The 12,934-nt window shown below is 41.5% G+C and overlaps 1 protein-coding gene across 5 annotated transcripts in view; it reads right to left on the bottom strand.

The window, feature by feature from the left end:
- The window catches only part of TWSG1 (twisted gastrulation BMP signaling modulator 1), a 40,909-nt gene extending 29,234 nt beyond the window's left edge, over positions 1 to 11,675 (bottom strand). For all 5 annotated transcript variants that reach the window (XM_049698517.1, XM_049698518.1, XM_033439397.2 and 2 more), the window contains exons 1-2: positions 11,494 to 11,675; positions 9,799 to 9,955 (exon numbers count right to left, since the gene is read on the bottom strand). In XM_049698517.1, the coding sequence (XP_049554474.1) occupies positions 9,799 to 9,921 (123 nt within the window). In that variant the 5' untranslated portion in view covers positions 9,922 to 9,955; positions 11,494 to 11,675. The remainder of the gene's footprint in view (positions 1 to 9,798; positions 9,956 to 11,493) is intronic.
- Between the last annotated feature and the right edge of the window lie 1,259 nt (positions 11,676 to 12,934).

Raw genomic sequence — 12,934 nt, 5'->3', positions numbered from 1 at the left:
TGCCAGTGAAAATAAATTTTAGTTTCCACTTATAAACTTTATCAGCTATTCTAACTGCTAACATTTGAAGGGAAACAAAACTTACTCTTCCCTTAAATTACATCAGGTCTAACTCATTACTTTTTTTTTAAGGTTTATTTATTTATTTACTTATTTCGGCTGCACCAGGTCTTAGCTGCAGCACGCAGGATCTTTGTTGCAGCATGTGGGCTCTTAGTTGCAGCATGCAGCCTTCTTAGTTGCAGCATGAATGCCGAATACAGTTCCCTGACCAGGGATCAAACCCCAGCCCCCTGCATTGGGAGCGTGGAGTCTTACCCACTGGACCACGAGGGATGTCCCTAACTCATTACTTTGGGATATTAATTTCAGAGATATTCATGAGGTATTAACTGAAGCAAAACAGGACAAAAATAAGTTAGAGTCACAATTTTTAAGAGCAGGGAAGCAGAAAAAAGAGAGGATACACTATAGGAAAAAAAGGAGTGTTTATAAAAGGAAAGAGGGAACATTGTATACTATATGCCAAAATATTACTAGTAGAGTAACAAATCAAGATAACTGTATGGGCTTCCCTGGTGGCCCAGTGGTCGAGAGTCCGCCTGCCAATGCAGGGGACACTGGTTCGTGCCCCGGTCTGGGAAGATCCCTCATGCTGCGGAGCAGCTGGGCCCGTGAGCCATGGCCGCTGAGCCTGCGCGTCCGGAAGCCTGTGCTCTGCAATGGGAGAGGCCACAACAGTGAGAGGCCCGCGTACCGCAAAAAAAAAAAAAAAAGATAACTGTAGCAAAAAAACTAATATGGAATTTAATTAGCACTCATTAAGGAAAAAGGAAGAGAAAGTTAATTTTTTAGTTTGCTGTGATTAAGAAATTCCTGATGTTACCTGAACTATTTATATTTTTAACTTAAAACAAAATACATTAAAAAAAACTAGAATTATTAATGAGAAACTACTTTGAAATCCCAACTTATTTCAGATAATCTAAGATTTCTTTAGTAGTTAAATCAATTTTTAGAATAGAAAAATAGCAGACTGTTGATTTAGTATATAAAAGCACTAAATAAATATTCAGAAAACCAGTAAAGTGCTAAAAGAATGCATCAGTGATCTCTGAACCTAAGTTTGAATATCTTCATGAAATATAAAGTTTACATCATCCTAAATATGACCATAAATATTAGCTAAAAGTACTCACAAATCAGTAAGGAGTTTTTCAGTTCTTGTTTTTTAATAATTTTTTTAAATTTATTTATTTTTGGCTGCATTGGGTCTTCGTTGCTGTGCGCGGGCCTTCTCTAGTTGTGGTGAGTGGGGGCTACTCTTCGTTGCAGTGCACGGGCTTCTCATTGTGGTGGCTTCTCTTGTTGTGTGCAGAGCATGGGCCCTAGGTGTGCGGGCTTCAGTAGTTGTGGCACACGGGGCTCAGTAGTTGTGGCTCGTGGGCTCTAGAGTACAGGCTCAGTAGTTGTGGCGCACGGGCTTAGCTGCTCCGCAGAATGTGGGATCTTCCTGGACCAGGGCTTGAACCCATGTCCCCTGCATTGGCAGGTGGATTCTTAACCACTGTGCCACCAGGGAAGCCCTGGTTTTTCAGTTCTTAATACAAAATGGGTCTTGAGATTTCTGGTGTAGAAGCATAATATTGATTCAAATTTTAAATGCTCTTTTCACAAAAGCAGAAGAAAAAACAAGTAAAGATCTTATTAAAAGCAAAATCCTGTTTTACCATTTTTCCCCTGAAAGAAGACAGCTCAACCACTCATTATATGAGCAAAGGAACACACCAAGATGACAATATTACTTTCCTGATGTTAAAATTACATTTCCTTCCTGTCAGAAGCACAAAATAAATATTTATGTAGGGACCACCCTTCTGCGTAGCAACTTGTAGGAGAGGCAGGAATGACTGTGCTGGTAAAAAACATTTACACAAGCCTGAGCTTCCAGGGAAAATGTTTTATATTTAGTTACTTCATGAGTTGCGGAGGGCTCAACATAAACATATGTTCTAACTTATCCTCACGGTACAGCATTTCAACACTACAGATGTTGTTCAAACCAAATAACTAAAAGAAAAGCTAAACTCCCTCTTAGGAGGGAAGTTTCTTTACACTTCTATAGCATGGCCTTTCTTAAAGTTCTTATCTCCCACCTTCATTTTTGTGCATGTTTTTCTCTAAGTTTAAGGAGAAAAGCTATCATTGCCATCTAAAATGTCAACATGCCTTGTACTTTGTTGAATGTGAAAGTGGAATTTTAATAACTTAGTAGTGTGATGGCAAACAAAGCCCCAGCAATTCTTCACCTTTTCAGGGCAATCAACCACTTTGAGAACCTCCTGAAAGCTATGGACTTTTCTCCTAGAAAACAGCACATTTGCAAATTTGAATATAATTCTGGGGATCCCCTTTAAGAGAAGCACTAAAGAGGCCTAAGGACACCAGCTGACAGTTCTTGGCACATGAAACGCCAATAGCCAATCTATTCCTCAACTGAAGAGAACAGGAATAAAAGAGGGCACTAAAGTTCAAGTTTCTATCAGACCACAGAGGCAACCCCCAACACTAGGGCACAAAGACAAGAACCAAGCATCTACCAACCAACCACCACCCAGACCACAGCAAGAACACCAGCCATTCAAAACAAACTAACCAAAAACTTCTCTGCAGGAAAATGATCAGCCTCAGAGCAGAAAACACACTCCAGCATCGAGGGCTTCCCTGTCCCTCAGGCGATACCCTCCAGTCTGTGTATGTCAGCCCTCCCCACAAACAGTCTCCCAATCAGGCTTTTTTTTTTTTTTTTTTTTTTTTTTTTGCGGTACGCGAGCCTCTCACTGTTGTGGCCTCTCCCATTGCGGAGCACAGGCTCTGGACACGCAAGCTCAGCGGCCATGGCTCACGGGCCCAGCCGCTCCATGGCATGTGGGATCTTCCCGGACCGGGGCACGAACCCGTGTCCCCTGCATTGGCAGGCGGATTCTCAACCACTGCGTCACCAGGGAGGCCCCCAATCAAGCTTTTATGCTTCATTCCTAACTATAATGGACAACTAAGGAACACTATACATTTGAGGAAAGCCTCCTGCATGAAAGAGATATAAATTGAAAGAAAAAAATAATCTTGGAAGAAAGAGAAATCCACATAACAGAATGGGGAGGTGAGGGGTGGAGACACACCTCCATCTCCATCAATAAAACTTCCAGTAAGTATTCTCAGGATATCTGAGAAAACAGTGCATTCAAATACAAGTAAAAGTGTTAAAAGAAAAATTAACAAGCAGAAAATAAGAAGTAAAATTTTAAAGTTATTGCTAAAATTTAAAAATTCAATAGAAAGGGTTCAAAGGTAAAGTCAAGGAACTCTCCCAAAAAGCAGAATAAGGTGAAAACAGATTTAAGATTTACAACACTACATACAAGCAACGAACAACCTGAAAATGAAATTAAGAAAACAGTTCCATTTACAACAACGTCAAAAAGAATAAAATACCTATGAATAAACCTAACAAAAGAAGTATAAGACCTGTACGCTGAAAACTACAAAATACTGTTGAAAGAAATGAAAGAAAAATTTAAACAAAAGGAAAGACACTCCTTGCTCATGAATCAGAAGACTTAATACTGTTAACATGGCAATAATTCCCAAATTGATCTACAGAGTCAACGTAAACCCAATCAAAATCATAGCTGGCAATACCAAAGGCACAATCCATGAAAGGAAAAAATGGGTAATCTGGACTTTTAAAATTTAAAACTTCTGCTCTGCAAAAGACACTGTCAAGAGATTAAGAAGACAAGCCAGGGGACTTGCTGGGAGGTCCAGTGGTTAAGACTTCGCCTTCCAGTGCAGGGGGTGTGAAGTTTGATCCCTGGTTGGGGAGCTAAGATCCCACGTGCCTTGCAGCCAAAAAACCATTAACATAAAAATACAGAAGCAATACTGTAACAAATTCAATAAAGACTTTAAAAATGGTCCACATCAAAAAAAAATCTTAAGAAAAAGAAAACAAGAAGACAAGCCACAGACAGGGAGAAAATATTTGCAAGAGACACATCCGATAAAGGACTGTTAATCCAAAAGATACAAAGAACTCTTAAAACTCAACAGGAAGAAAATGAACAACTCAATTTAAAAATGGGCAAAAGACATAAAGACACCTCACCAAAGAGGATATACAGACGGCAAATAAAGCATATGAAAAAAAGCTCAACATGTCATTAGGAAATTGCAAATTAAAACAACGAGATACCAATATACACCAATTAGAACAGCTAATATTCAAAACACTGACAGCAGCAAATGCTGGTGCGGATGTGGAGCAACAGGAACTCTCTCTCACTGCTGGTGGGAATGCAAAACCGTATAGCCACTTTAGAAGACAGTCTGGCAGTTTCTTACAAAAGTAAACATACTCTCAGCATATGATCCAGCTATTGTGCTCCTTGGTATTTACTCAAATGAGTTGAAATTTTATGTCCACACAAAAACCTGCACATGGATGTTTGTAGCAGCTTTATTCTTAATTGCAAAACTTGGAAGTAATCAAGATGTCCCTCAATGAGTGAATAGAAAACAAACTGTGATACACCCATAAAATGGAATATAAATAAATAAGCTATCAAGCCACAGAAAAACATGCAGGAACCATAAATGCATACTGCTAAATGAAAGAAGCCAGCCTGGAAGGGCTACATACTGTATAACTCCAACTGTATAACATATTGAAACAGCAGAATTATATAGACAGTAAAATGCGGTGGGGGATGCAGAGGCCCTGTGGAAGCACAGGGGATTTTTAGGGCAACAAAACAATTCTGTGTCACACTGTAATGGCAGATATATGACATTACACATTTGTCAAATCCATAGAACTGTCGAACACAAAGCATGACCCCTAATGTAATGTAATGTGGACTTTAGTTAATAATAGTATGTCAATATTGGTCCATCAATTGTAACAAATGTACAAACTAATGCAAGATGTTAATAGTAGGGGAAACAGTGGGTATGTGTAGGGGAAAGGAGTATATGGGATCCTTCTGCACCTTCTGCTCAATTTTGCTGTAAACCAAAAACTACTCCAATTAATAAAGTCAAATATATTTATATATAAAAATCCTAGCTGGTTTTTAATACAGAAATCAACAAGCTGACCCTAAAATTTATATGGTAATGCAAGGGACCAAAGTATTAAAAACAAATCTTGAAAAACAACAAAATTAGAAAATTCATACTTTGTGATTGTAAAACATACCACAAAGCTACAGTAATCAAGACAGTGTGGTACTGGCAAAAAGATAGATATATAAATCAATGGAATACAACTGAGAGTCCAAAAATAAACTCTTACATTTATGGTCAAATAATTCTCAACAAGAGTGTCAAGATAATTCAACAGAGAAAAAATAATATTTTCAACAAATGATGCTGAGAACTAGATATCCATACACAAAAGAATAAATTTGGACCCCTACCTAACACCATATACAAAAATCAACTCAAAATAGATTGCAGACCTAAATATAAGAGCTAAAACTACAAAATTCTTAGAAGAAAATAGACAAGTATATTTATAACCCTGAGTTAGGCAATGGTTTCTTAGTTACAACACCAAATGCAAAAGCAACAATAAATAAATAAAAAAGACTGCATCAAAATTTAAAACTTTTGTGTTGCAAATAATACCATCAAGAAAGTGAAAAGACAACCCACAAAATGGGAGAAATTATTTGCAAGTCATATATCTGATAATGGACTTGTACCCAGAATATATAAATAACTCTTATAACCTAACAATAAAAGGACAATAAGCCAATTAAAAAATGGGCATTGGTTCTGAATAGACACTTCTCCAAGGAAGATATATGAATGCCAATAAGCACATGAAAAGATGCTCAATATCATTAGTCATTAGAGAAATGCAAATCAAAACCACTTCACACCCACTAAGATGCCTATAACAAGTGCTGGTGAGGATGTAGGAAAATTGGAACCTGCATACACAGTGGTGGAAATGTATACAGCCACTTTGGAAAATACTTTAGTGGTTCCTCAAAATGTTAAACATAGAAAATATGACCCAGCAACTCTACTCCTAGGTATATACCCAAAAGAAATGAAAACAGATACCCACATAAAAACTTATACACAAATATCCACAGCTCCATTACTTGCATAGCCAAAAGGTGGAAACAATCTAAACATTCATCAACTGATGAATGGATAAATTAAATGTGGCATATCCATACAGTACAATATTATTTGACCATAAAACAACAAAGTACTGATACATACTGTAATATAGATGAATTGTGAAAGCATTATGCTCAATAAAAGAAGACAGGCATAAAAGACAACATATTGTATGATTCCATTCATATTAAATGTCCAGAATAGGCATATAGAGATACTCTGATTAAAAAAATATATATTTAACACATAATAATAGTTGGTTGCTTTCTCTAGAAATATGTAGAATTAGAAGGAAACTCTGAGATCACCCAGCCGGTCAAGTCACAGTGAAGATGTGACAGATTGTATTTTCCAAACATGGCCACGTCATTCACCCCATCCACTAAGCTCTCCTTAGTGTTACACTCATGCTCCTCCATCAGAGGCGGGGCCTATGTACCCTCCTCTTAAATCCCGGTGGGCCTACCACCATGATGGAAGTAACAACATAACCTCAATGGTGTGGCCATAAAAGGCAATACAGCTTCCCCTGCTGTGTTTCGTGAGACACATGGTCTTGGAAGCCCTGAGCCAACATATAAGGAATCTGGCTAGTCTTAAGCCAGCATGCTGGAGAAGTCATACAAAGAGACTACTGACAGGGAGGGAGGAAAGGAGGGGAGACAGAAAGGGGGCCAGGGGGGTGAGAGAGAGAGAGAACGAAGAATATTCCTAGCCCAGCTTTGTGATATCCAATACAGCAGTCACTAGCCACATGCAGCTGTTTAAATTTAAATTAATTAAAATGATTAAATTTAAAAATCTGCTTTTCAGCCACACTAGTCATATTTCAAGTGCTTAACAACCACGTGACTAGTTTCTACTGTACCTGACAGGGCTGATGTAGACCATTTCTATCATCATAGAAAGTTCTAGTGGACAGCGCTGCCTCAGGTAATTTCAGCTGCCAGCCTTCAGGCCGCCCCAGCTAATAATGCTGTGTGGTGCAGATGAACTATCCTACCAAGCAGCACACAGGATGCAAATTCATGCTCAAAATAAATGTTGTTGTTCCTTCCAGCCACTGACCTTTGGGGTGGTTTGTCACACAGCCACAGTGAGGGAATGCAAGGAGAGTAAAGGGCAGGATGTGAAATAATCAGCGGAGTCCATAAAACCAGGTAAATGGTAGAACCAATCACATTTCACTGCAATGTCCAGTAAGTGCTTAGCACAATGTCATAAGTGCTTAGGAATAAATGAACAAGAAAACCCTCAATACTCAAGGCCTCTATCATTTTAACCCCAAGCACCCTGCCACTATGCACCAGAAGCACTGTCTCTACTACCAGAAAAAGATTTGATGATTCCTAGTTTTGAAGGAACAGGAATCAGAAATGTTTGCATCAGTGAATTAGTGGTTTAAAAAAAAAAAAAAAAAAGAGTCCTACCTTCTTTCCAATGAGTTTACTAAAATCACCATTTAACAAGCAGGTGAAGCTTCACCTGACTTTCCAGTTTTTACACGTAATTTTTACTCTACTTTTTGAAGCATTTTGTAAGTATTATAGAATTTTAAACTGAAAAGCAAAACAAACAAAAACTTTTGAGAGTTTTTATCGATAGCAACCAAACGCTTTCTTCTTTAAATACTGCCTTACCAAGCAAGGTCTTTCAAATAAAATCCAATTTTTAATTATTTGAATAATGGAAATTACAGACTTGGAGAGTCAAAAAATAATTTGAGATTTAAGTAAATTTCTACCTAAACATGAATATAGCAATTGTTATGAGACTTTATTTCCAATAATGAATAATGAAGATACATTGAAACAACGTGGGAAGTGGCACAGATTCACCTCTGACCACAGCACAAAGCTGGACTTCATGAGAAAACTACCAAATTTTCAGCCAGCACAAGCCTAAGCAGACGTGCCATATCAAAACTTCCATGTAGGGACTTCCCTGGTGGCGCAGTGGTTAGGAATCCGCCTGCCAGTGCAGGGGACATGGGTTTGAGCCCTGGTCCGGGAAGACCCCACATGCCGCGGAGCAACTAAGCCCGTGCGCCACAACTACTGAGCCCGCGTGCCTAGAGCCCGAGCTCCGCAACAAGAGAGGCCACCACGAGGAGCCTGCGCACCGCAACGAAGAGTAGCCCCCGTCTGCCACAACTAGAGAAAGACTGCACGCAGCAATGAAGACCCAATGCAGCCAAAAAAAAATTAAATTAAAAAAAACTTCCAGGTATAAAACTACGTGATATTAAAGAATTATTGTTAATTTTTAAAGTGCTAATAGCTATGTTTTCAAGAGTTCTTATCTTCAGAGATAGACAATACATTTATGATAAAATAATATCAGGGGTCTGACTGACACTAAACAGAGCTATAGGGTGAACAGTGCAGGGGAACAGAGATGAAGCAAGGGTAGCCCCGAGTGAATGATGGCTGTAACTGCTGATTATTACTGCTGTTCATTATACTCTTCCCTCTTCTATTTATGCTTAAAAACATCCATAGTGAAAACCCTAACCCTAACCAACCAACCTCTCTAGTTAAATGTTTTGGTTAAAATGCAAAGTGAAGGTACAGAGTATGAGATGGTGACCACCATACTCACATAAAGGCCAGGCTTCCCAAAATTTTAACTATTAATGAGGACCAAAATGTCACAAATCAGCACATAATGCCTCTCATCTATAAAAATCATTACCACTTCTAGTACCTACAAATGCTCTCATGTCAGGATCACAGCTAAGAGGTAGCTGAGTCGTACTTTATACAGAATTCTAATATGTGTGGTTACTGAATTTCTTAGCCAACAGCTGGAAGAGAGGCTAATAAATACAGACCCAAGACTGCTGACGGTCTAACAGGATGAGAAAAGAGAGAACAGCTGTGTAAGACATGAAGTTCACCACTAATTAATGCAACTTTAAGAACAGTAATAACCAGTATGTGTATGGAAAGGCCACAGGCTTCGGGTTCAAACACAGGCCACCTTCCACAGCCACTTAATAGCTCTGTAAACTAAGCCATTACTTAACCTCACTTTTCTCTTCAGAAAGGCTTGCCTTGATGGCTGAGAGAGAGATCACTGTCAATCATCTTGGAAGCACATTCTCCAACATCTGCAACCTTGAGAAACCCTGACCCTGAATACCCCAGCTCAGCTGCTCCTAGGTTCCCAACCCTCAGCAACTGCATAAATAATAAATGTTTACTGCATTAAGTTGCTGTTTGGGGTAACTTGTTACTTAGAACAGACAATTAGTGTATTATATTTAGGGAACAGTTTGTCTATGATTTGACTAGCTAAATTTTTTTTCTAAATATAGTGAGTCTTGCTATGTAAACTAGATTATACAAGGGAACCCTTTAATTCATCTGAATAGGCTACTCATCACCTTGTAACAGCACGTTTACAAAGCTGGATATCATTTTCCGTACTGAACTCCTTGAGTCTGACATTGCTTGTATGCAAGAGAAGTATGGGGGCAAAACCCCAGACCAGTGTCATGGTTCATTACCTCAGACCTTACACTCTCTATCTGTATATATGTGCTCTGTGTCTGCTCTACAGTATATTTTAATAGTAAAAAAGTACTCTTAGTCCTACCTGAATGAGGCATTTGCTCACATCACTAGCACAGAGTGCTTTGTTACAACTCAGTGACATGGGGACCCATGTCAGGAACACCAGGATGGCTACAGTAAGCGTAACAACAGAGCGTGACTTCATGTTTCTTCAAAGACAATCACCAACTCCCAGGAAGCTAAACAAACAAACAAAAAGAAAAAAAAAACAACAAAAACTTTAATTCAAAGGCAAATGCTAGGGTAAAAACAAATACAAAAATGAAAATCAAATAAATAAACCAAGACTCATTGTGTTAAAAGACTTTTGAGTGACTGTTTAAAGATTATTCTCAATGAAAGATTACTTAAACACTCAAAAAAAAGCTACAATATACAGTAATATCTTGTTAGCCATCTTCAGAGATATAGAATTCTGAAATTCCTCAGAGTACCCAGAAATGGTGACTGTGAAAATTAAAGTGCGTATGTGTGTGTGTGTGTGTGTGTGTGTATACATACCATCAGTAACCTGAAAGTATCAATATATGAAGCAAATAAGTAGTTTCAATGCTGCACTGCTTTGCAAAACAAAAAAACCTATTAATATTGTATTATAATTTAAAAAACATTTATCAATATTTTAATTCTTAGAATTAAGACAAATTTTTAAAATGCAAATTATTCTAGTGTCTACTTGTTACTATCTCATTTTGTCTCTTAACATAATTAGCCAAAATGAAGCAGCTCAGCGGAAGGAGTGGACAGTTGCTCCTTAAATAATTTAGCGAATAACAAAGGGAATAGTAAATTATTAACTGCATTAAGAACTCTAACTTACCAAAATGTGAAGATATTCTTTTAATTCTCTACCTTAGGTACCAGTGATTCTTCAAAGATATTGAAGAAAATATTACAGTCCAAAAAGAAAAAGGAAAGAAAGACCAGCACAAATTCTGACAGTGGCTGAACAACCAACAGTCATTAAACTTTTAAAAATGAGAAGATAAAACTTCTTGGGGTTTAAAACACACCCCCCAAACAGAATCAATTAAATAAACGACTAGTGATGTAAGACGGATAAAAGGTGCGTTTATGGGCCTTTATGATTGCTGTAAACCTGTATTCTAAGTGTTAGCAAGAACAATAAAGCAAAGGCAAGAAGAAGGTGAAGAGTACCGGGCTCTGTGCCCGTGTGGCTCGGTTCTGTAGGAGAAAGCCCCAGGGGCCGAGGCCGGGGGTACCCTCCTGGGACCGTCAGGACCCACCGCCCGCTTTACTGAACCTCACGCCCAAGTCCGGTGACTCCGGAGCCACCGGCACGTATTCGTGGAGGCCAAAGAAGGCATCGGAAAACGGATTCTTCCAGAGCTAGTTTTCTCCCCACAGCAACTGAAAATGGGATATTTTCCCCCACCTCATGGCCGTCTGCGTCCCGCTCCCCGAACCTCCCCAGAACAGGCGTCCAGGTGAACGAGGCACGCAGAGGCAGGTAACCGAGCTCCTCCTAGGGGAGCGGCTCCCTCCGGGGCCTTGGGAACAAAGCGCAGCAGCCGAGCGGGAGGCGCTGACAGCGGCCCCGGCCGCCGGCGGAGGAGCCACGCCCCACGCCCGCCCCGCCTCGTAGCCGCGGAGGCCGCCCAGGCCGCGCGGGCCCGGTCCTCCCGCTCCTCCCGCCCCTCCCGCCCGGCCGCGGCCTCCAGTCCCAGAGCGGCACCAGCCACCCCCGCCCGCTCACCGTGCGCCGCGGCGCCGCGAAGCAGCCTGGCTCTCGTTCCCCGCGGGTCGGCCGAGCGGGCGCGCCACTCTATGGAGGGAGGCAGGCCGCGCCTCCACTCAGTCCTCCGCGCAGCGCCCGCGAGCCTCGGCCGTAACACAGTGAGAGACCAGCCCGTCGCCGTCTCGCCCCCGCCCCCCGCTTCCCTCCGCCCCCCTCGGCTCCCGCCGCCGCCGCCAGCTCCCGCCAGGAGGCGTCTCTCACTGCCCCCGGCGCTCCTGTCCGCTCGCGACCCGGCCCCGCCCAGGCCACGCTCCCCGCGGGCCCAGCGCGCCCAGGGTCCCACCCCCTACCCGGCCCCGCCCCGACCGCGACCGCGGCCGCGCCCACCCGACCCACGCGCGCTGTCCCCCTTCCTCTTCACCGTCCCCGTCTTCGGCGCCTTGCCGCCCGGCCCCCTCTCCGGGCTCACCCTGCCCTGGTCCCGGAGCTGGGACGTGATGTGCAGGAGCTCCTCGTCTTCTCACAGCCACCCTAGGAGCTGGTTTCGGCCCCGTTATGGGGATGCCGGACTGACTGATGCACCCCGCTGGTACCCAGTGCAGCTCATACCTGAATCCCGTCACTGACGTCGGAGACAGGATTTATTAAAAACGCAGGCTTCCGGGGTCTGCCTCAGACCTACTGAATAAGGGTCTCCAAGAGAAGAGCCTTCGTCCCGCAGTGCACTTATATGCCGAACCCTTCGTGGGCGCCCGGCTTTGTGCTCAGCGCTAGAAGAGGGCAGGGGCGCCGTGGGTACTGGTCCAGAAGGCCGCAGGCCAGGGGAGAGGACGGATGGACACCTGGACAGATGGCAGGAGACGCCTGCCCAAGCATGTGTGACCAACAGTTAGCTTGTAGATAAAGGCGACTGAGAATGGCACCCAGTTCTTTCCCACAACCCTGGGAATTTGCTTTTTTAAAAGTTTCCAGAGTTATTAAGTTGGAGCCCATTGTACTTTTCCTTTGGAAATGGTACTCGACCATTTTAGACCTAGTACTAAAGTCTTAAGCTGGTAGGATCTTAAATGCCCACATTCCCCTTGGTTGATGAAGAAAACAGAAAGAATGGAAAGAGTTGATTGGCTTGACGGGGTGGACTGCATTATTGCTGTTAGTCCATTTTTGTACAGTAAGTTAAGTATACATTTCAAAAATCATCCCTGAAAATTATCGAAAGAAATAATTGAGTGTACACAAATTTAACTTTAAGGATCTTATTCTTAGCATTACGTACTGGTTAAATGAACTATGATACACTGCAATGGGCTAAATCAGATATTAAAAACTAATATTGTATATCAGAGGTTCTCAAACTTTGTAGTCTCAGGACCCCTTTACACTGTTGAAAATTATTGAGGGCTCCAAAGAGGTTTTGTTTATGTGTGCTACATCTATCAAAACTTTTGAAGTTAAAATG

This window comes from Orcinus orca, chromosome 15 (assembly GCF_937001465.1).
Source record: "Orcinus orca chromosome 15, mOrcOrc1.1, whole genome shotgun sequence".
Lineage (NCBI taxonomy): Eukaryota > Metazoa > Chordata > Mammalia > Artiodactyla > Delphinidae > Orcinus > Orcinus orca.
This window is presented reverse-complemented; position numbering and strand designations above follow the sequence as displayed.